Source organism: Rhinoderma darwinii, chromosome 5 (genome assembly GCF_050947455.1).
Source record: "Rhinoderma darwinii isolate aRhiDar2 chromosome 5, aRhiDar2.hap1, whole genome shotgun sequence".
In the NCBI taxonomy this organism is placed as follows: Eukaryota; Metazoa; Chordata; class Amphibia; order Anura; family Rhinodermatidae; genus Rhinoderma; species Rhinoderma darwinii.
The window spans coordinates 86,492,573-86,517,558 of NC_134691.1; the positions used below are offsets into that span (position 1 = coordinate 86,492,573).

General features: G+C 41.6%; 1 protein-coding gene across 3 annotated transcripts in view; it reads left to right on the forward strand.

Annotated features, from left to right (window-relative positions):
- Nucleotides 1-22,822, forward strand: part of TCEA1 (transcription elongation factor A1) — a 44,262-nt gene extending 21,440 nt beyond the window's left edge. For all 3 annotated transcript variants that reach the window (XM_075826243.1, XM_075826241.1, XM_075826242.1), the window contains exons 8-10: nt 15,664-15,810; nt 18,622-18,693; nt 22,194-22,822. In XM_075826243.1, the coding sequence (XP_075682358.1) occupies nt 15,664-15,810; nt 18,622-18,693; nt 22,194-22,202 (228 nt within the window). In that variant the 3' untranslated portion in view covers nt 22,203-22,822. The remainder of the gene's footprint in view (nt 1-15,663; nt 15,811-18,621; nt 18,694-22,193) is intronic.
- Nucleotides 22,823-24,986: the final 2,164 nt, after the last annotated feature.

Sequence of the window (24,986 nt, forward strand, 5' to 3'; positions counted from 1 at the left end):
AGGCACCATGTCGGGTTTGAAGGGCTCTTGCGGTGCCAAAACAGTGGAAATCCCCCAAAAGTGACCCATTTGGGAAACTACACCCCTTAAGGAAATTATCTAGGGGTATAGTGAGCATTTTGACGACGCAGGTTTTTTGCAGAAATTGTTAGAATTAGGCAGTGAAAATTAAAATCGACATTCTTTCAAAGAAAATGTAGGTTTAGCTATTTTATTCTCAATTCCACAAGGACTAAATAGAAAAAGCACTGCAAAATTTGCAAAGCAATTTCTCCCGAGTAAAACAATACCCCATATGTGGTAATAAACGGGTGTTTGGACACACGGCAGGGCTTAGAAGGGAAAGAGCGCCATTTGTCTTTTGGAGCTCAAATTTAGCAGGAATGGTTTGAGGATGCCATGTCGTATTTGCAAAGCACCTGAGGGACCATAACCGTGAAAACGCCCAAAAAGTGACTCCATTTAGGAAACTACACCTAAATGTATTGCATGTAGTGATCATTTTGACCCCACAGGTGTTTCATAGAATTTATTAGAGTTGGGCAGTGAAAATAAAAACAATCCGTTTTCTTCAATAAGACGTAGCTTTAGCTCAATTTTTCATTTTCTCAACAAATAAAAGAAAAAAAAGAACCCCAACATTTGTAAAGCAACTTCTCTGGGTTACAGCAATACCCCATATGTGGTCATAAACCGCTGTTTGGGCACATGGCAAGGAGCTGCATTTGGCTTTTGGAGTACAGATTTTGCTGGATTGGTTTCTTGACACCATGTCGCTATTACAAAGCCCCTAAGGTATCAGTACAGTAGAAACGACTCAAAAGGGACTCTATTTGTGATACTACACCCCTTGAGGAATTAATCTAGGGGTGTAGTGAGCATTTTGACCCCACAGGTGTTTCATAGATATTATTTGAATTGGGCAGTGAAAATAAAAATTATGTAGCCTTAGTGCAAAAATTTTTATTTTCTCAAAAAATAAAGCAGAAAAAGAACCCCAACATTTGTTAAGCAATTTCTCCCCAGTATGGGAATACCCCATTTGTGGTTATAAACTCATTTTTGGGCGCACGGCAGGGCTCAGAAGGGAAGGATCGCCATTTGGCTTTCGGAGTACAGATTTTGCTGGATTGGTTTCTGGTCGCTAAGTAGCATTTGCAAAACCCCTGTGGGACCAAAACAATGGAAATGCCCCCAAAATGACCCCATTTTGGAAACTACACCCCTCAAGGTATTCACCTAGGGGTGTAGTGAGCATGTTAACCCCGCAGGTGTTTTGCATAAATTAGTGTAGATATTGCAGAGTGAAAATGGGATTTTTCAATAGATATGTCAATATGTGGTGCCCAGTTTATGCCACCATAACAAGACAGCTCTCTAATTATTATGCTGTGTTTCCCGGTTTTAGAATCACCCTACATGGCGCCCTAATCTTTTGCCTGAACATTTGACAGGGCTCAGGAGTGAGTACCAGCCCAGCTTATGCCACTGTAGACACACACCCCAAAAATTGTTCATGGGGTTCTCCCGGGTATGGCGGTGCCATATATGTGGAAGTAAACTGCTGTTTGTGCACACTGTAGGGCTCAGATGGGTGGGAGTGCCATTTGGCTTTTGAAGCGTAGATTTTGCTTGGAATTAGTTTTGAGTATTGCTGGTGTTTCCGTTTTTATAATAAGGGGGCATATGTGAGCAGAGTATATCAGGGGCATAGTCAGGTGGTATAATAATGGGGTAAACAATAAAATAATCCATAGATATTTGTTACGCTGTGACACTCCTTTATGCATAGGCCAGTGTCGCGCTGATAAATGGTGTCTTTACTTATCCCCCTTTTGGTCCACACTCGGCACCTTTGCAGTTTGGGGAATTTTGCTGGGAAGTGTTGTCCTGGTATAATACGGGCACTGTCGCTTCCAGCAGATATGTTTGGGCTCTCCCCTTCCTGCTTCCCTAATTTTAGGGCCCCGATAAATCGCCTCTTGAAACAGACGAAATGTTCCCCTCTGATCTGCACAACCGCATATTTTTTATTTCCGGACTTATTGGAGCCTAACCAAATTTATTTTTTCATAGACGTAGTGGTATAAGGGCTGTTTTTTTTGCTGGACGAGCAGTCGTTTTTATTAGTACCATTTTGGAGTACATGTGACTTTTTGATCACTTTTTATCCTAGTTTTTTGAGAGGCAAGGTGACAAAAAAATCATCAATTCTGACAGTTTTTTTAGGAGTTTTATATAACAGTGTTCACCATTCGTTCTAAATTACATGTTAACTTTATTCTGCGGGTCAGTACGATTCTGGCGATACCTAATTTATAACACTTTTTTATGTTTTTACAACTTTTCGCACAATAAAATTACTTTTGTAAAAATGTATTTTTTCTGTCGCCATGTTGTGAGAACCAGAAGGTTTTAATTTTTTCGTTGATGGAGCTGTATGAGGGCTTGTTTTTTGCGAGACGAGCTATAGTTTTATAGGCACCATTTTTGGATACATGCAACTTTTTGATCACTTTTTATTTCAATCTTTGTAGGTGAAAGGGACCAAACACCAGAAATTCTGGCATTATTTTTTGAAGTTTTTTATTTATTTATTTATTTTACGCCGTTCACCGCATGGAATAAATAACATATTTTTATAGTTTAGGCCGTTACGGTCGCGGCGATACCAAATATATATGGTTTATTTTTTTTTTCAATAATAAAGGACTTGATAAGGGAAAAAGGGCGATTGTTTTATTTTAAGGCTTAAAACTTTTATTTTTTTTACAAATTTTTTTCATTTTTTTTTACATTTTACTTTAGTCCCACTAGGGGACTTGAAGGTCCAACTGTCAGTTTTTTTTTCTAATACATTGCACTACCTACGTAGCGCAATGTATTAGATCTGTCAGTCATTCACTGACAGCAAGCCAATTAGGCTTTGCCTCCGGGCGGGGCCTAATCTGCTTCCGTAATGGCCGACAGGAGGCCATTGTTAGGTCTCCTGATGTCATAATTGCAGTCGTGCGATTGCAGGGCACAGCTGGCTTTCTGCTCGCTGCATCTTTGTGGTTGCTATCGCATCTGAGGGGTTAATGGCAGGGATCGGTGCTAGCTCCAGTTCCTGCCGTTACAGGTGGATGTCAGCTGTAACATACAGCTGATATCTGATATCCACCGCTGATGATGCCGGCTCATCTCCTGAGCCGGCGACATCTTGCTGGCAGCTACGGAAGCCTTTCAGGCACTGCCTCCGGGCGGGGGCTGGAAGTTTTCCGTGCTAGGCACACTGGGAGGCCAGTATTAGGCCTCCAGTTGCCATTTCAGCCACCGACACCCCGGCGATTTCATTGCTGGGGTGTCGAAGAGCTGCAAACACCTTAAATGCAGAGATCGCTTTTGACGGCTGCATTTAAGGGGTTAATGGTGGGGATCAAAGCTAACTTCGGTCCCCGCCGTTACAGCAGGATGTCAGCTGTCAGATATAGCTGACATCCGGGGCATGATGGCACCGACTCAGCTTCTGAGCCGGTGCCATGCATTTGTTGTAAGTATACGACATTTGGCAGGAAGCACTGGCTTTCCATGACGTATACTTACGACAAATGTTGGGAAGGGGTTAATAAGGAAAGCTGTTCTATATAGAGTTCGTTCTTTCTTTCTTTCTTTCTTTCTTTCTTTCTTTCTTTCTTTCTTTCTTTCTTTCTTTCTTTCTTTCTTTCTTTCTTTCTTTCTTTCTTTCTTTCTTTCTTTCTTTCTGTCTGCCTGCCCCTGTTTTAAAGCGTACCTAACCTTTCAGGTGACTTCTCAGAATAAGCCGTCATACTTGAGGAATAATGTTATTTCTGCCATTATGACTTGTATTCTGCATTATTTAGCAGTTTTCCCCTCTGCAGGCTCTATCTCTAATTGCCCCTGAGCTAGTGGGCAGACCCTAACTGCTATCATGTCTTCTATACACTGCACACATAGAGGATAATCCTGCCCTTCGATCTCTAGCATATGTATATAATTATAATGTGTATATATATTAGGGCTGGGCGAGTAATCAAATTAATTTGCCCTCAAGAACTCACGATTCTGTTTTTTAACAGAATCGTAGAAACGATTCTTTAGTGGTGCCGTTGCGCCGAGATTATAGATCGTGCTGCTGTAGATAGCACCCCACCCTTGTACCTTGTAGATCGCCCCACAACCCCCCCCCTCCTTATAGATGGGGCCGCTGTAGCTCCCACTGGGGGCTGAATCCCCAGCCAAAGCGTCGGCAACCACTGGCCAGGGATTCGGCTCCTAGTGGCAGCTACAGCGGTGCGATCTACAAGGGAGGCGGGTGGTGCTGTGATCTGCAAGGGGGCGGGGGTGCAATCTACAAGGGAGGGGGGGTGCTGCTGCGATCTACATGTTGGGGTGCGATCTACAAGGGAGGGGGGGTGCTGCAATCTACATCTGGGGGTTCTATCTACAAGGGGTGCTGCAATCTACTTGGGGTGCTATCTACAAGGGAGAGGGTGTGGTGCTGCCATCTACAAGGTGGGGTATGATCTACATGGGGGGTGTGTGGCACTGTCTATATGGGCACTGTGGCACTATATTGGGGGGTGGCACTATGTGGGCACTGTCGCTATCTACCTTGACAAATGAAATCCATCTTTGAAAGACTGACTGGAAATAGATGAGAATTTGGAGAGACAGATGCAAAATGGACATGATAAACTGACCATTGATCAGTTTTTAATGGCCATTTTTTTTTTTTTTTACACTGACGTGTGACTGTAGCCTAAATGACTGATGCCAGGAGTCCCGTTCACGTGTACCTTGGTCGGGCTGTGAAATCCGGCTGGCACACGGACCATTTTTCATGGTCCAATCACGGTCGTGTGAATCCGGCAATGTCGGAGACTGGCTGAGGTGGTGACGGGTAGAGGGGGATGTTAGTGCACGCAGTGCCTCATTGATGATAGATTGTTAACCTGTTCCTTGCCGGGGAACACAAGTTATAATCCATTAGATAGACATTTTTATAATTGTATTTTTGATAAAATAAAGTATTTGCAGAGGTTAAAAGTTGTGAAGTTACGTACAATAATTATAGCAATATATGTTAACGTTATTTATATAAATTAAAATTTATTGAATTATCTCTTTTGGTGTTACGGTTAAATAAACAAGATAAATAAGAAAATCGAGATTCAAATGGAAAATCGCCCAAAGTGTTGAAACAAAATAATCTAGAATAACCCATAGGGCCTTTGCTTGATTGCTTGAGAAAGGGCCCCATTGAGTAGGGCTGAAACGTCGCAAGTGGTGATCAAAGTGATCCTATCTTTCACTGAACTTGGAGTGCTGTCTTGTGTTCTGGATTTTTGCTATATATATATATATATATATATATATATATATATATATATATATAATCTCAGCATGGAGGAGATTGCACAGCAGTAATAAGCAGTGTAGCTGTGAACTACTAGTCCATTAGAAACGTACTAGTAAGCTACATCCGTGTCTATTTGCCTTCCCCTTTCCCCTCCATAGACTTCTATGGCCAGCTGTAACTTGATCCTTCAGTGAGCTGATGGTCTGTCTCCTCCTGAAGACGGAAAAAGCAGTAAATTCAAAGTCAATGAAGTTAGTAGGGGGATGAAATGAGCCTGATAAGTGGAGAAAGAGGCATTTTTCTTTAATGGATATACGGTGCTGTGAAAAAGTTTATTTTTTTATTTTTTTCTAATTCTATTTTTGCATATTTGTCACACTTTAATGTTTCAGACCATCAAACTACTTTTAATATTGGACCAAGATAACGCTGATTTTAAATATTGTTTTTTAATGTTGATTTTATTTATTGAAGGAAAAATACTGTTTATCCCTATTTGTTATCCAAATTCAATAATAAATTGGGTTCGATTTCACTAGCCACACCTATACAGTATTACATTTATAGACATCTTGAATCTAAACATCACCTAAATACAACCTGTTTGCCATGTTCTAAAGAGATTCAAATACATATGCCAAACAGTCATTGAAATCTACCAGTCCAGAAAGGGTTACAAAGCCATTGCTAAGGCTCCAGGAGTCCAGCGAACCACTGTGAGAGATTATCCACAAATGGAGAAAACGTGGAATGGTGGTGAGCCTTCCCAGGTCAGGCCGGACTACCAAAATTTTCCCAAGAGCGCAACAATGCGTCATCTAGGAGGTCCTAAAAGAATTCAGAAAAATATCTAAAGAACTGCAGGTCTCACTTGTCTCATATAAGGCCAATGCACATGCTTCAACAATAAGAAATACACTGGGAAAAACCGCATCCATGGGAGCGTTAAAAGTCGCAAACCACCGCTGACCAAAAATAACTTTTGGGTTAATATTTTGATGGCTGATCAAAAGGTGGAACTTTTTGGAAGACTTGGGTCTCGTTACATATGGTAGAATGCAGTGTTCGCTTTGCCAGAAGAACATCATACTAACAGTCCGACGTGGTGGTGGTGGTGGTGTGATGGTCTGGTGCTGGACGACTTGTCATAATTGATGGAACCATGAATTCTCTCTCTCAAAAAATCCTGGCGGAGAATGTCCGCCCCTCACTTCGTGACCTAAAGCCCAATTGCAGAAAGACAATGTTTTTGAAGTACACAAGCACGTCCACTTCTTGAATGTCTCAAAGCAAACAAACTGAAGGTTTTGGAGTGGCTGATTTAAAGTCCTTACTTGAATCCCATTGAGATGCTAAGGCAAGGGGCAGTCTGTGCTCAAAAACCCTCCAATGTAGCCAAATTAAAATAATTCTGCAAAGTGGGCCAAAATTCCTCCACAACAACGTTAGAGACTCATCAGTTATTGCAAGCAAACGTTCTATTTCATTTGTTACGGTTAAGGGTTGCACAACCAGTTATTAGGTTTAGTGGGCAATTAATTTTTTTTTTTTTTTTACATTGGTAATATAGGTTTAGAATAAACCTTTATCCTCCGTAAATGGAGTGATCATTTAAAAGCTGCATTTTGTGTTTTAGTCGTATTGTCTCTATCTTATATAAAAATGTGTTTGATGATCTGAAACATTAAATGTGCGAAATTAGCAAAAAATAGAAAATCCTTTTTTTTTTTTTTTTTTTTTTACAGCACTGTATTACAAAGTTTCTTCTATTTCCTTGTACTATTGATTTATGGAAAATTTGTTCAAGAGTTAGTTGCGGTTTAATATTTGTAATCGGTTTGCCATAGTGAAACTCCTAGGTATCTATTGTCCCAATAGGACTCATTTCTGACCGCGCCAGTTTTGGTCTTGAGGGCCAGAACCATTTTATTTTATCCTCTTTGCATCCCGACTGACTGACTTTTATTTTGTTCGATGTAGCTGTATGAGACTGTTTTTTGTGGGACAAGTTGGCATTTAATTCAGTGCCATGTTTGTTACATATACATGACCATTTGATTTATATTAACTCTTATTTTGTTAATCATGCAGAAAAATGTTTTTTTATTTTTCTCTTGCAATACCAAATGTGTATATTTCATGTCCTGGGACTTAAATTTAATAAAGTTTATATAGTGTCTGATGTGCATTTGTGGCTTTATTTTTTAATGTTTTTTTTTTCTATTTCATGCGATCTGTTTTTTTATTTATTTTTAACCATAGTACTATAGTGTGTGTGTGTGTGTGTATGTATATGTGTATGTATATGTATGTGTGTGTATATATATATATATATATATTTATTAGGGCATACCTTAGTATGGGAAATATGGTCGGACACTCCTGCGGTCCTTAAGTTAACCCTGCGCTGTCAAGTTATGCTCCTGAATTGCGTCACAGGGACCCCCACACTTTTTTTCCTTTTGAATGCTGCAATTAGAATTGAAGGGGTTAACGGCGGAGATCAGCGAATTATTAAATCCCTTGGTGCCACAGCCATTTTTTGGTTTTTAATGTTAATTTTTTTTCCTTCCAGCAGCCATAACCTTTTATTTAAAAAAAAAATTTTTTGCGTTCGACATTACCCATTTAAGGGCTTGTTTTTTGCGGGACGAATTTTAGTTTGTAATGTCACCATTTTAAAGTACCATATAATATACTGGGAAACTGGGGGAAATTTTTTTATTTGCGAGGTAAATTGGAAAAAAAACAACTCCTCCATTGGTTTTTGAGTGTCGTTGTTACGGCATACTTTTTTTTTTTTTTCCCATTGATTGAGTGGTTTTGCGGGGTAAGCTGTCGTTTTAAGTGGTACCTTTATTGGGGTACATATGACTTGATCACTTGTATTCAATTTTTTGGGGAAGCGAGGTGACACAAGAACAGCTGTTCTGGAGTAGTAAATAAAAAAAAACTCCCACGGTGATCATCCGGTGGGATATTTTAATAGCTTCGACAAATGGACAACTGATGTCCTATCCACAGGATAGGTCCTCAGTATATGATCAGTGCAGGTCAGACACCCGGACCTCGCATTGATCAGCTGCTCCGGATGCCAGATGTTATGAAGTGAATGCAGTAGTTATAGCCGAAAGCAGATGGCTCCGTACACTGCATAGCGGCCGTGCTGCAGCTCGGCCGCTATTTCTTGACTGGAGCAAACTGCTTCTGGCATAGACGTCCGGTGCCTGGAGGCAAAAGCAGCTAATCGGTCCGGGTGTCGGACCCCCACTGATCATATACTGAAGACCCATCCTGTGGATAGGTCATTAGTTGTTCGTTCTTGGAAAACCTCTTTAAGGGAAATATGGGAAAAGGTTGTGGTCTTTTTTTTGTTTTTTTTAACGTTAATGTTTTTTTTGTGCATTACTCAAAATGTTATTGAACTGTTTCTTTAATTTTTGTTTTTTATTCGTCCCCCTAGGGAACTTGATCGCTGGTACTATACACTGCAATACCTATGTATTGCAGTGTATTAATACACAGAGCTAAAAGGGACAGAAAGATGGAAGACTTTGGGGGCCTTCATTAGAGCCCAAAGCTGCCATGACAACTATTGGCTCCCTGTGATCGCGTTGCAGGATGACTGTTGAAGGGGCTGCCGCCTCTTTCTGAGGGTATATTAACTCTGCTTATTTTCAGCCATCTTTCAGGCTGTAAACGCCCCGAAAAATGGCTGAAAAAACGGAAGCTGAACGCCTTCAAGCTTTTGCCCATTGCTTTCAATGGGCAAAACAGCGTTTCGTTCAGACGAGGCATTTTTTTATTTTTTTTTTATTTTTTTTTAAAACGCCCCGTAAAAAAGTGCATGTCACTACTTGAGCCGTTTTTGGAGCAGTTTTTCATTGTCAATAGAACAACGGCTCCAAAAACGGCCGCAATAAAACATTTGCTTAAAGAACGGCTGAAAATCAGATGCTGTTTTCCCTTGAAAACAGCTCTGTATTTTACAGCCGTTTTTTGTTAATTCTTTAAGAAAAATTTTCAAGTAATTCAAAAAGCGAACAGAAAATTAAAAAGGATCAAACAAAAATTTCATATTGCGATGCACAATGCCAAAGGTGATCAATAAACAATGAATCACGGCCTTGAGTACAGTAAGCTATGTATCACATTATAAAGGTCGTTTAACAGTCTGTCAGGTGTTATTGCAGAAAGCAACATGAATACACAGAAATACTAAGACCGAGGGTATCACTTAGTCATGTGAAATACAAAAAATAAAAGCAATTCAAACTTCGAAATGTAACAAATGCGGCTCACAGGGAAGGGAAAGAAGGAAGGGTAGGCTGGTGTGGTAGAGAGTTTAGAGAAGTAGAAGACTATGTGAGATCAGGCTTCACCAGCGGAGGAAGTAGTATAATCGTACTCCACGATAAAACTCACCGGCTATAAATCCCAGGGATTCATATAGCCCATAATGAAGGAGCAAACGAAATAAGGAGCTGCACTGTAGCATAAACCAAAAATTGGTGGGTGCTATCCTAAGGAATCTTGACAAAAAACCTGAAGCAAGCCTCAGACCACAATCAAAAGGAAGAGGCAGCACTCCAGTAGTATAGAAAAATCCAAAAATGTATTCACCAAACTTGACAATGCCTTCAATGGGAAGGTGAAACGTTGCCTGTATGTTGGGTGAATACATTTTTGGATTTTTTTTATACTACTGGAGTGCTGCCTCTTCCTTTGGATTGTGTATCCCATAATGAAGATATGGGGTAGACAGAACAAGCTGGGCCTACCCTGACATTTGGATATGGAAGTCTGGCAAGCTCCGATATTCCAGCCAACGACCCCAGACCCCCCCCTCCCCCAAATAAATGCCTGAGCGTTGATTTGATAGAGCCATCGATTCCTCCATACTTTGGATATGGATTATTTCCTGAAACCATTCCAATATGGGTAGGTACAATAGTACCAGTGTCTGGGAATCACTGTTCTTGCTGCCGCCAGTAGATGGCCAAGTAAGGTGCGAGACAGACATTTAGGGGAGCCCAGAATAATTGACCGCAACAGCGCAGCAGGAGTATTGTTTTAAGTAATCTCGGTAATTTTATAAATCAGAGATATTATGGAGCACCAAAATATGTGTAGCGGTGGGCATTCCCACCATATGAGACGACATTCCCCTGGCCTGTCGCAATGCCAACAAATCAGACGTGTTAAATCCTGTGCAAAAGCACTGGGACTTTGTACCATCTGGACAATATTTTAACGTTTGTATCCTGAGCCTTACAGGAGACTGAGAATTTGTGGCCGAGCATGAAAGACTTAGACCGTTCTTCAGGAGTAGGTGGAATAGATAATAATTTTTCCCAGCCAATCGCATATAAAGGTTTTAATTCAGTACGTATGTCCAATAATGGATTATAGATTGTGGCAATAGCTTTTGGCGTTGTGGAACCCGATGAGAACAGACGTTCAAGTGGTGTCCGATCTCTATGCTGGTCCAGTGTTTGTCAGACCTTTTTATAGTAATGATCAATTTGGAGATCATCCCATTGAATCTTATGTGTTCTGGAATATTCTGCTTTTACCGCTGTTTTTAGTTTAGCATGTGAACATAACCTAACAGCTTAGATACCACTGCCGCTTTTGACCACAGCATTTAAGTGGTTAAACAGCCAGGATCAGAATTAAGTGTCGGCTGTAACCTACAGCTGACACCTGCTGAATATGGAGCGTGGGGGTTGGTTAAATATATCTCCAACTAAAAACATAATTTTAGTTTGAAGGTCCAATATTCTGTGCTGATTGATTTCACAATACACAGATCAGCCATAACATTAAAATCACGGACACATGAAGTGAATAACATTATCTGGTTACAATGGCATCTGTCAGGAGTGGGATATATTAAAGGGACTCTGTCACCAGATTATAAGTGCCCTATCTGCTACATAATGTGATCGGCGCTGTAATGTAGATAACAGCAGTGGTTTTTATTTTGAAAAACAATAAATTTTGAGGAAGTTATGCACAATTTTAGATTTATGCTAATTCGTTTCTTAACCCCTTAAAGTTTTTCCATCGTCTCATTCCAAGAGCTATAACGTTTTTATTTTTGCGTTGACATAGCTGTATAAGGTCTTGTTTTTTGCGGGACAAGTTGTACTTTTTAATAGCACCATTTTGGGGGACATATTATTTATTGATTAACTTTTATTTGGGGGGAAATAGAAAAAAACCTGAAATTTCGCCACTCTTTTTCGCGTCTTAAATCTACGCCGTTTACCGTGTGATATAAATAACACTAACTTTATTCAGCGGGTTGTTAAGATTGCAACGATACCAAATTTGTATAGATTTTTTATGTTTTACTACTTTTACACAGTAAAAACGCTTTTTTTTCAAAATTTTTTTTTTTTGTGTTTCCATGTTTGAAGAGCCGTAACGTTTTTGTTTTTTCGCCGATGCGGTTGTATGAGGGCTTTTTTTTTGCGGGACGACTTGTAGTTTTTATTGGTACCATTTTGGAGTAGATGCGACTTTTTGATCACTTTTTATCACATTTTTTTTTAAAGTCCGTATTCACAGAAAACAGCAATTTTTCCATAGTGTTTTATTACATTTTTTACGGTGTTCACCGTGCGGGTTAAATAATGTAATAGATTTATAGTCTGGGTCGTTACGGACGCGGCGATACCAAATATGTGTAACTTTTTAACTTTATTTTGTTTTTTTTAATAGTAAAGCATTTTGTGAGGGGGAAAGCTGGGTTTTTCATTTTTTTTTCAAATTAACTTTAAACTTTTTTTTCACTTTTTTACTAGTCCCACTAGGGGACTATAATATGCGATTCTGCGATCGCATTTATAATACACTGCAATACTTTTGTATTGCAGTGTATTACTGCCTGTCCGTTTAACACAGACAGGCATCTGCTAGGTCATGCCTGCGGCATGATCTAGCAGGCATTCACTCCAGGCAGACCTGGGGGCCTTTATGAGACCCCCGGCTGCCATCGTATCGCCGGGTGTCGGTGGGGGAGAGAGGGAGCTCCCTCCCTCTCTCCAAAACCACTCAGATGCGGTGCTCGCTATTGCGCACCGCATCTGAGGGGTTAAACGGGTGAGATCGATACTAATATCGCTCTCACCCGGCAGAGCAGGGACGCTCCCAGCCCTTAGCTGCCTCTAGCAGCTGAGAGCAGGGAGATTTGACAGCTCCCTGCTCTGTAAACTTATTCTGATGCCGCGACGTAAAAAGTCTATGGCATCGAAATAAGGCCCGTTAGTGACAGACGTAAAAACACGATGGGCCGGTCACTAACGGGTTAATAGACAACTGGGCGTATTTTACGTTTTGACCAAGTGGGTGTTGTAAAGAGAAGTGCATGACGTGGACCAATCGGCGTCCTACACTTCTCTCCATTCATTTTTAGCAGTACTCGCAGCACAACGTGATCTCGTGAGATCACGCTGTGCTGTGTGAGTAAGTCCCCAAGAAACTTTACCGAATTGTCGGCAGTGTGAATAGACATCGCGCCCTGGCTGGAGGCAATATCTATTCACTCTCGAGACACTTCGGTAAAGTTAATGTGGGAGTATGTGACTGCACAGTGTGATCTCGCGAGATCACGCTGTGTTGCGAGTACTGCTAAAAAGGAATGGAGAGAAGTGTATGACGCTGATTGGTCTTAGTCATACACTTCTCTTTACAATGCTCAGTTGGTAAAAATAAGTAAAAACACGCCCAGTTGTCTATTAAGAAACTAATTAGCATAAATCTAAAATTGCTCAAAATAGATTTTTTTTCTAAATAAAAACCACTGCTGTTATCTACATTACAGCGCCGATCAGATTATGTAGAAGATAGGGCACTTATAATCTGGTGACAGAGCCTCTTTAACTTCAAGAACTGAAGCTTGCTGCTTAAAGTGTTGGAAGCAGGAAAAATAGGTAAATATAAGGATTTAAGCGACTTTGACAAGAGCCAAATTGTAATGGCTAGACAACTGGATCAGAGCATCTAAAAAACCAGCAGGTCTTGTGGGATGTTCCTGGTATGCGGTCGTTAGTGCCTACCAAATGTGGTCCAAGGAAGGGCAAATGGTGATCGTATCACAGATGTCCAAGGCTCATTGATGCACCTTGTTCCCATCCTGCAGAAGAGCTGATGTACAGGGTGGGCTATTTATATATGGATACACCTAAATAAAATGGGAATGGTTGGTGATATTAACTTCCTGTTTGTGGCACATTAGTATATGGGAGGGGGGAAACTTTTCAAGCTGGGTGTTGACCATGGCGGCCATTTTGAAGTCGGCCATTTTGTATCCAACTTTAGTTTTTTCAATGGGAAGAGGGTCATGTGACATCAAACTTATCGAGAATTTCACAAGAAAAACAATGGTGTGCTTGGTTTTAACGTTACTTTATTCTTTCATGAGTTATTTACAAGTTTCTGACCACTTATAAAATGTGTTCAAAGTGCTGCCCATTGTGTTGGATTGTCAATGCAACCCTCTTCTCCCACTCTTCACACACTGATAGCAACACCGCAGAAGAAATGCCTCCCGATCTGACCCCCTTAGACTTTTATATTTGGGGTCATCTGAAGGCAATTGTCTATGCTGTGAAGATACGAGATGTGCAGCAACTGAAACTACGGATACTGGAAGCCTGTGCTAGCATTTCTTCTGCGGTGTTGCTATCAGTGTGTGAAGAGTGGGAGAAGAGGGTTGCATTGACAATCCAACACAATGGGCAGCACTTTGAACACATTTTATAAGTGGTCAGAAACTTGTAAATAACTCATGAAAGAATAAAGTAACGTTAAAACCAAGCACACCATTGTTTTTCTTGTGAAAGTTTGATGTGTCACATGACCCTCTTCCCATTGCTTGGCCAGGATTTAGGCGCACTTCTTCATTCAGACTTTTTAAAGTCGCAACTGAGAAAAAGAATCCTATCTCAGCTCCTCACGGATCCTGGCATAGATAAAGTGGAGTAATGTTACCCAGTATTAAAGTTAGGGTTTGGCAATATGAACAGTATTTTTGTTGAACTTACTATTTCACTTTATGTCCAGTTTAGCGCTGGTTTCCCGGGTCATAAGCCACGCCCCTTCTTATAGCCACAGTATAATTTTTTTATTTTTTTTTTTATAGCCGTGGCTACCGTCCATAATATGGCCAAGGATGGAGAAGCATGTGACTAGACAGGTCGTGTGCATCCACCATTGTAACACAGTGCGTCCTGGAAACTAGCGCAGGTGTTACAATGGAGGATGCACAGTGATGTTGTGTCTAGTCGTATGCTTCTCCATGTAATGGACCATAGTCCTGATCATAACAAGGGGGCATGGCTTATACCACCAGGAGAATGGCGCAGAATTGGAAATAAAGTTTAAATAGTGAGTAAACAGAAATACCGTTTATAGTGCACTGCGGATAACGCCTTTAACCCCTTGACGACCGCCCACTATCTTTTGACGGCAGGCGGTGCAGGTGCTTAGTCTACAGCGACGTCTTTTGGCGTTGCTCTAGAAGAGGCTGATGAGCGCTCCTGTGACCGCTCATCCTTTAAGCAGGAACTGTAACTTACAGCTCCTGATTTTAGAGCAGCCTGCTAAATACAGCTGGGGTCGGAAAACATTCGGACCCCAGCTGTTTAACCCTCTGATCGTCGCGGTCCGTGTCCGCGGCAAGATCAAAGGGAACTCCCCTCTTTGATCCCATCACTGGAAGCCCGGTGACGTGAACAAAGAGCAGGGAATCCCTCTGCAGTCAGCCCTGGGGACCTACAAAGGAACCCAGGGCTGTCTGTTCTTTAAGCCTGCTGTTAGGGCGCCCTAACAGCAGCCTGTGTCATAGCATACAAGAGTAAAAAAAAAATAAACCATGAAAACTATGCAGAGAAGCGCGTTATCCTATATTCACGCCGTAAAAATTATATATATTTTTTCCTTCCCCCAAACGACGAAAAAAATAATTTTTTCCCGCATAAAACAAGGCCGCATACGGCCATGTCTATGATAAAATGTAAAAGTTATGGCTGCTGAAATGCAGAGAGGTAAAAACTGAAACATGTAGCTGGTCATTAGGGCCTTTTCAGGCCCGGTCATTAAGGGGTTAATGACAGTGATGTATGTTGTGACCGATTTATCAGAGAGGGCCTGTGCAGTTAAACTATTTTGTTACAACAAATTTATATCTTTAAGACTTTGACTAAAAAGAAGCTACTTTTGATACGTGTGCGCCATTCTCTTGGGTATTTACATTCAATGACTCGGTAACATTTCTTTTCTGATCTCTCCAGGAAATGGCAAGCGATGAACTTAAAGAAATGCGAAAGAACCTGACAAAGGAGGCCATCCGAGAACATCAAATGGCCAGGACTGGTGGCACAGAGACGGACCTGTTCTCCTGCGGCAAATGCAAAAAGAAGAATTGTACTTACACACAGGTAAGTGTCCTTCCTTCCTCCAGACTGTTGGGAACTTTTTGCGCTCTAGTTTTTTGTAATGTGTAAATATTGCTCTTATCTTTTAATAATTCACGTTTTAGCGAGCCTGTCATGTACTAGTCAAACTAATAATAATTTACCAGGTAAAAAAAAAAATGCATGACTATGGGACGTTCATGATGATGTGGTCATGAATATGCCCAACAATATAATATAGACTTAACTAAAAATGATCCGTCTTCATTGCTTTGCATGATTATGTTTAAAGGGTTTTCTACAGTATTAGTTGTAGCCATTAGGCCTCATTTACACGAACGTGATATACGTCCGTGCGACGCGCGTGCTTTTCACGCGGGTCGCACGGACCTATACAAGTGTATGGGGGCATGCAGACAGTCCGTGAGCTTTGCTCAGCGTGAGTGCGCTGAAAAAAACTCACGACATGTTCTAAATTTCTGCGTTTTTCGGGCATTACACGCACCCATTGAAGTCAGTGGGTGCGTGAAAACCACGAAGGTCGCACGGAAGCACTTCCGTGCGAACTGCGTGATTCGCGCAAGAGCTGTCAAACTCTGAATGTAAACAGAAAAGCACCACGTGCTTTTCTGTTTACAAACATCCAAACGGAGTGTCTTAGAGATGAGCGAACCGAACTTAACCGGGTTCGGCCGAACTCGTTTTGACCGAACTGGCAAAAAATGTTCCGGTACGCGACGTCAGGAGACAGTCACTGTCCAGGGTGCTGAAAGAGTTAAACTGGTTCAGCACCCTGGACAGTGACTTCCGATCACAATATACATGAACGTGTAAAAAAAAAAAAAGAAGTTCTGACTTACCGATAACTCCCGGCTTCTTCCTCCAGTCTGACCTCCCGGGATGACAATTCAGTCCAAGTGACAGCTGCAGCCAATCACAGGCTGCAGCCAATCACAGGCTGCAGCGGTCACATGGACTGCCGCGTCATCCAGGGAGGTGGGGCTGGATGTCAAGAGAGGGACGCGTCACCAAGGCAACGGCCGGGAGACCGGACTGGAGGAAGCAGGAAGTTCTTGGTAAGTATGAACGTCTTTTTTTTTTTTTTTTTTTTTTTTTTTTTTATTCACAGGTTGCTGTATATTGTGATCGGAATTCACTGTCGAGGGTGCTGAAAGAGTTACTGCCGATCAGTTAACTCTTTCAGCACCCTGGACAGTGACTGACGTCGACTAGTCTCATCTCTACGATGGCGGCTGCGCGAAAATCACGCAGCCGCGCATCATACACTGATGACACACGGAGCTGTCAAGTGCCTTTTGCGCACGCAAAACGTTGCGTTTTTTTGCGTGCGCAAAACGCACACGCTCGTGTAAATGAGGCCTTAGTCTCCAAGAGCAAACAAGTTTACTGGGCTAGGTGTTGTTCCAAGGAACATCCTCCCATATGTATTAATAAGGCAACTCTATAATACGTATATAGATATAGGAGAAACCGAGTCTGTAGCCAATATATTATCAGAAAATATCAAAACAAAACTTTATTAAATATGCAAGATAACAAACCATTAAAAAGGTATGTATAACAGGAGAAACTCACTAAAAATGACATTGAGATACATCAGGAGAGCCAGAGTCATAAGTATTAAACCCCTATTGTATAGGTTTGCAGTAGGACTATCACTGGTATAAACTGTGGTATTAAAAACTCAGTGTATGTATGGATGCTAATGAGGGACATAAATGGTCCAGAAAAAGAGCACCATGTACTAAGAAAGTGAGTCTAAACCATGCCCTGAAAATACAGGGGTAGCCAGGATAATCTTACCCATAGAGTGTCCTAGGCTGTGTCCCGATGATCACTGTGTGCGCCCCGACGCGCATTTCGCAGATGTCCGCTTCCTCAAGTTGTCCTGTATCATCCCACTAATGCCCCAAGTTTCATGTTATATATGACTTTTTAAAGGGGCACTCTGGCCAAGGCTAAAGTTTCCCATGTGTACCATTATGGTATTCCATGTGTCAGAAGCAGCAAGAAAATAACAGGTGAGAGACTATCTCTATATATTAGACTGGGATGGTTGCTTAGCAGCAGTGTGACCCAGGCCCGGTGACACGCTTTTTCTACTAGAGTCTATGGAGATCTATGTGTCACCAATCACAGGCTTCAGCAGTTCCTACACCGCACTAGTTATACACAGGGGGCACAGAAGCTTCTATCATCAGCTACCAATTATACTTAGAAAGTTATAACACAGGTCACACAGGTATAATGTAGAATAATATAGTGCAGCCTCCCAATCTGTATACTTATGGTTTCTCAGATTATTTAGGAGAATATAGAGAAAATGATCATCCGTGTCCCCCAGCATGCAGAAATGGTATGGTCTTTATCTGCTCATGTGATTCTGTGCTGAAGCATCATGGGATTGATAGCAATACAGAGAGGAGGAGAAAGCTGGGGAAATGTAAGAATAAAGATGGAGGCTTTTTTAAAGCACAGACAAGACAGCAGTTCAATAAGGAAGTAGAGTATACATAAAAAGTGTAGCGTGTGGTATACAGTCAGGTGGGGAACGCAGACATGGAAAGTTGGTTTTCTCTGGAGGTCTTCATTAAAGAAACCCATTAATTTCCCTAGTAGACTAGTTCTTGGGCAGCTGTTGTAGCTGGAGGTTGTCGGTAGGGCTTCCCGTTAACAGCTCTCCACATGTAAATATTGTAATTCTAGTTATTGTAGAAAGTTCTACTAATACAGATAATTACGACTGTGTCCTCTTACTGATACAGCAGTGGAATATTCTTGCCAAAATTGACGCACTGTGTTTGCATTCATTAGGTTCAGACCCGCAGCGCTGATGAACCTATGACAACGTTTGTGTTCTGCAATGAATGCGGAAATCGGTGGAAGGTAAGACATACTAGTGTACTGCATTGCTGTATTTTACATTATTGGTAGAGCTTACGTTTTGTTGCATAGTTTGCCATTTATCAGTGTGTAGAACGTCACCCCTTATTAGTCGTAGGTGTGTTGGGTAGACGTCTGTTTCCTGCTCTGACCGTGCACTAGAGCGGGGTTACCGTATATTTCGGACTATAGGACGCACTGGACCATAAGACGCACCAATAATTTGTAGCATAAAATAGGAGAAAAAAAGGTTTTGCCTTTTAACTGTACATTTCCTGGGTAATGTTCAGACAATAGGGTGCCCCAATGCACTGCCAGCCACAGTGCCCCAATGCACTTCCTAAATGCAATGTCAGACACACAAATGCAAGATATTGACCGCTATAGTGCTCACCCCCTCCTCCCCCCCCCCCCCCCCCGAACTCGCCAGACATCAGAGGTCCAGAGAGACAGAGGTTAATAGTGATGAAACTGTCGCTCTGTACATAGGAGGGGGCGTGGCTAGAAGGTCCTTGCAGATCGGTATCTGCACAGATTTACTGCGCTGTGTGTACTAATGTCTGTTATTTGCTCACTGAACAGTGCGATGACAGAACTCTGTGTGTAAGATGTGACTGTTCATTGAGCAGAACTCCGATTCGTTACACATCGCACAGGACACGAAGCTTCCATTACACTGCAAGGACCTTTTGAAGCACCAAGCTCAGTCTCCTCTTCTTCATACACGGTTTGCCTTCAGGATATAAGACGCAGACGCAGACAAACATTACAGCTCCGTTTCAAGGGGAAAAAAAGAGCGTCTTATAGTCTGAGAAATACGGTTCTTGTGCATACCCTATCCTTGATTTGTCTGTCTGCTCTCTGCATATAAAGTTCTACAATCTGGCTCCACAAATGCTTAGGGTATGTTCACACGGCTTTGAAAAACGGCCGTGTAAAAAAAACAGCTGCGAAAAAAGTGCATGTCACTGCTTCAAACGTTTTTGGAGCGGTTTTTCATTCTCGCGAAAAACGCGAGTTGCTAAATATAAAACGTCTGAAAATCAGGAGCTGTGCACATACCCTTAGTGTTTTTTTTTTTCTTTAAATCCATAGTGTATTCAAAGATAATAAACGTTGAAATATGTGTGGTTAAAGATAAATGCGTCTCTCACCACTTATTAGAGGCCACTGTCAAGAACTGTTCAGAATCTCTGCACTCACTGAAAAGGAATTTCACCTTATTAGGCATAAAAGTCAAATAGGTGAATAAATCGAACGATTTACGCACGTCCTATTTGCACTAAAATTGGCGAAATTTCGCAGTTCTTGCTACTTTTCAGAAAAGTGGGTGGGTTTTAGCAGCAAGGGTCCAGATTTACCATAATTTATTCCAGAAATTGGCATACATTATGGCACAAATCTACCCCTGCTCATAGCAGGGGTAGATTTGAATTTCTGTGGCACTGACAGCCAAAGATGGCGTGCGCCTCTTAATTCAGGTCTTACTGGAGTCAAATGTTCCAAATGTATTAAAGACTGGCGCGTGAAATGCCAGCCTATGTAAATCTGCACCAGAGTTTTCAGTCTTGGGGATCGGCAGAGTGTTTGTGGGGAGGGGTAGCCCGCCTACAGACACACCGCTCCTCTTGCTAAACAGATCTCACATTAGTTCTTGTTTGAGAGTAGTACTGCTCAATCATTCCAGTGCAAAATCTTATGTATATATATTCCTCAACGTTTGAAATTGCAACACCAAGAAAGAAAAGTTTTGGAATTGGGGTAATCACAGGATCGATAGACATGTTAATGATTTTGCAAATCATAAAAAAATGGAAACCAAATATTAAAAACATCTTAATTCATTTAGTATAGAGTATGAGCTCCAAGTGCAGAAATACACGCACTTACACGCCTTGGCATGCTATAAAGGAGATTATTAATGGCTGACTGAGAAATGTTATGCCATGCTCACTGCACTCGGGCACACATCATCAAGATTGGCTGCTGGCAGCTTACTTTGCAAATGCCAATCAATGACATCCCAGATGTGCTCGATAGGAGACGCTGCGGGCCATGGTAGCAGGTTTAGACCATGCAGGCTGATCACAGTAGCACAAGCAACTGGCGTTGACCTGTTGAAAAACGGCTTCTGGAACACTAGATAAAATGGCCGTCCCACTGGTTCCACGGCCAAATCAATGTAACGCCGAGCTGTTAGTGAACCTGAAATGAAGACTAGAGGGGTTGAGCTACCGTACATTATTCCACCCCACACCGTAATCCTGGGAATAGGGCCGGTGTGACGTTCCCCTGTGAAGGTCTCTGCACAGCGTTGCCAATGTTGTCTCCAGACAAATCTCAGGCTATCATTGCATCCCAGACAAAAGCGGGACTCATCGCTGAAAAGGATAGACCTCCATTGCCGTCTTGCTATGCACCATGATAGCCTTAGAGAGCGGTGGCGTGTTGTCAATTAAATACCTGTAGCTGGACATCTGGCTCGTAGCCCAATGTCGTGCAAACGCCTTCTGATGGTTTGTGTCGACACTGGTTGCCGCGCTAGGCTTGGGATGTGACGTCCAATTTTCCTTGCAGTACAGAATGGATCACTACGCGCCATTCTTTCAATTAACTATCTGTCCATGCACAGGTTCGCCCCCGCCCACCTCTTGCTGTCATTCCCACTCGTTGTTGTTCTCCCAATCTCCGGGACACGCAATGTTGAACAGTGCTGACCTCTCAGGCTAGGCGCGTAGCGATCTGCCGGAGTGATAAACCCAGGTCTCTCAGCTCAAGGATTCTGTCCCTCTCAGTTTGCGATAAGTGGCGATAACGGTCACGTCGACAAACCGGAGGCATCACACAATCATCGCACACCACTTGATCTGATTTGAGGTTTTATGTGGCTGAAAAACGTTGCTTTCAATCTGGCTTTTATGCCCCCCCCCCCCCCCCCCCATGCCGCGGATTGGAGCTTGGTGCTTGAAAATGTGATAATTTGCAGATCTTCGCGACACCTGCTACTTCCTTGATTTGCAGAGCCTTACGGCTTGTCCTTCTTGGTGTTGCAATTTCAGTATTGAGGAGTGTAATCACTGCCGCTACGGTGTCTGATCAGAACCCTCCACTAGTTGATTGTAAACAGGCCCAGAATTGTTTGGTAGACCGGGTGCAGCAGTGCTTTTAAGTGCGGGAGAAGATAGCAGGTAGTGCCCATCCCCCTTTGGAGCGGAGCTCAGGAAAAACTGATTGTTGGGCTACATTCACACGACCGTGATAGATTTACGCGTGTAAAAAACACATGTAAATCTGTCAGTGTGCCTTGCGTTTTGCATCCAGTGTGCTTTGCGAGTGGCATGTATCTTTTATCACGCACTCGCAAGCACTTTTTTTCACTTTTTTTTAAATTATTTTTTTAAATTGTGAATGTTCTTTGTTTACAGCTTTTAACACAAGTAAGATGTATATGACGATTAGTTGTTTTTTTAATATGTATATATATTTATTTTTTTTCCCCCTAGTTTTGCTAAGAGAAATCGTATTCTGACACTAAACACCGAGGAAGAGGCCGTTTTGTAATTGGGAAGACAAAGTACTCTTCCAGAATTTCAGTTTTTGTCGTCTTGTTTTTTTTTTTTCTTTCTTTTTAATTAAAGCTGGATTCAACTTGTGGGATCTTTTTGGAATTTTAAGACTGAAACAATTTGGAACTATTTCCTTTTGAAAAGTTGAGAGCCTCAATTTTATGGTGCAAAAATATAAAAAAAAAAAATCTAGAAATCTTTTTTATAACAGAGTCCACATTTAAATTTTATGGATACAGCTGTGGCATCTTGTGTGAACATTTAAGAATCCGTTTGACTTTAGATCATGTGCCGATTGTATTGTATGCTTGATAGTCTTGCACCCTCGCAGTCCCCTGAGCTGTTCTGAACATGTACATAGTTTGCAATGGATGAGATCAAATATTCCTCCCTGAAATTCAATGTTAGAAATGCTCTAATCATTCGATATAAAATTAACTATGAGGCACCAAATTAAGTTATTTTGTTAAGTCATGGTTAGATTGATCTTCATTCCTGTTAAAAATTGTCATGCTTATTTTTTGTTTTATATAGCTTTTCATTAAAACTGAGACTGTTTGTAATTACTGGATTGATATTTATTTGCTGTTATTTTTTGGAGGGGTTGGGAGGCTGGAGGAATATCCTTTTAGGCATCCATGACGTATACGCTTTTTTTTTTTTCATTTCATTACATTTTTTATATGGTTTTTTTTAAACTTCTTTTTTAAGTCTTTTATAGAAAAGCCTATGTTTAAAAACAACAAAAACATTTTCACAACATTCCGCGTTTTGAATAAGACCGCACTGACCCTAATGCCTCATTTACATGAGCGTAATATACGCGCGTGCTTTTCACGCGTCTCGTACGCACCTATATTACTCTATGGGGCAGTGCAGACGATGCGTGAATTTTGCGCGAGTGCGTTGCGTAAAACTCACGACATGTTCTATAATCGTGCGTTTTTCGCGCATCACGCACCCATTGAAGTCAATGGGTGCGTGAAAACCACGAAGGTCGCACGGAAGCACTTCCGTGCGAACTGCGTGATTCGCGCAAGAGCTGTCAAACTGAATGTAAACAGAAAAGCACCACGTGCTTTTCTGTTTACAAACATCCGAACGGAGTGTCTTAGACATGAGCGAACCGAACTTTACCGTGTTCGGCCGAACTCGTTTTGACCGAACCCGGCAGGAGACAGTCACTGTGCAGGGTGCTGAAAGAGTTAAACTGGCTCAGCACCCTGGACAGTGACTTCCGATTCCAATATACGTGAACGTGTAAAAAAAAAGTTCTGACTTACCGATAACTCCCGGCTTCTTCCTCCAGTCTGACCTCCCGGGATGACAATTCAGTCCAAGTGACAGCTGCAGCCAATCACAAGCCAAGCACAGGCTGCAGCGGTCACATGGACTGCTGCGTCATCCAGGGAGGTGGGGCCAGATGTCAAGAGAGGCGCGTCACCAAGGACGCATCACCAAGGCAACGGCCGGGAAGTTCTCGGTAAGTACGAACCTCTTTTTTTTTTTTTTTAAAACAGGTTACTCGATATGGTGATCGGAATGCACTGTCGAGGGTGCTGAAAGAGTTACTGCCGATCAGTTAACTCTTTCAGCACCATGGACAGTGACTGACGTCGACTAGCCTCATCTCTATGATGGCGGCTGCGCGAAAATCACGCAGCCGCGCATCATACACGGATGACACACGGAGCTGTCAAGTGCCTTTTGGGCATGCACACGCTCGTGTAAATGAGGCCTAAAAGCTACACCAAAAGTGCATTTCATATTGCACTATAGACTTTAATGTAGCATCTGAACATCAAAAAACTTAGCAGTTTTCTGAAAGTCTTTTTTGTTACTGTTGAACATAGTGGACCTATCATCCGGGACAGCATGTGTTTTACTTGAAAAATCTTTAGTCTCCTAAAAAAATATATTTTTCGAAAATACTTGTCATATATAAAGGTTGTTTAACTCCTTCCCGATATATGGCTACTTCACAGCCGGGTAGGGGGAAGTATGGAGTGGGCTCACGGAGAGTCAACGCAGCGTCTTCCACGACATTTTACAGCACTTCATGCTTCCCTCTGCTGACCAGCTTTATGGAGATGCTGATTTCATTTTCCAGCAGGACTTGGCACCTGCCAAAAATACCAATGTGGTTTAATAACCACCGTATCACTGTGCTTGATTGGCCAGCAAACTCGCCTGACCTAAAGAGGCTCTGTCACCACATTATAAGTGGCCTATATTGTACATGATGTGATCGGCACTGTAATGTAGATTACAGCAGTTTTTTATTTAGAAAAACGATAATTTTTGACGAGTTATGACCTATATTAGCTTTATGCTAATGAGTTTCTCATTGGTCAGCGTCATATACTCCTCTGTACAACGCCCACTTGGCCATATAGTAAAACACGCCCAGTTCATTGAGAAATCCATTAGCATAAAGCTAATATAGGTCATAACTCCGTAAAAAATGATCGTTTTTCGAAATAAAAAAACACTGCTGTAATCTACATTACAGCGCCGATCACATCATGTACAATATAGGCCACTTATAATGTGGTGACAGATCCTCTTTAAAGGGAAAGTGTTTCTATAAAAAAAAGTAGTTTTTTTTTTAGTTAAACAATTCGTATAATTAGTATAGGTGATTAAACATTGTTCTAATTTTTTTTTAAATTTTTTTCACTAGTCCGGAAATATTATCAATTAAATTCTAATTTATAATATTTCCCAGTG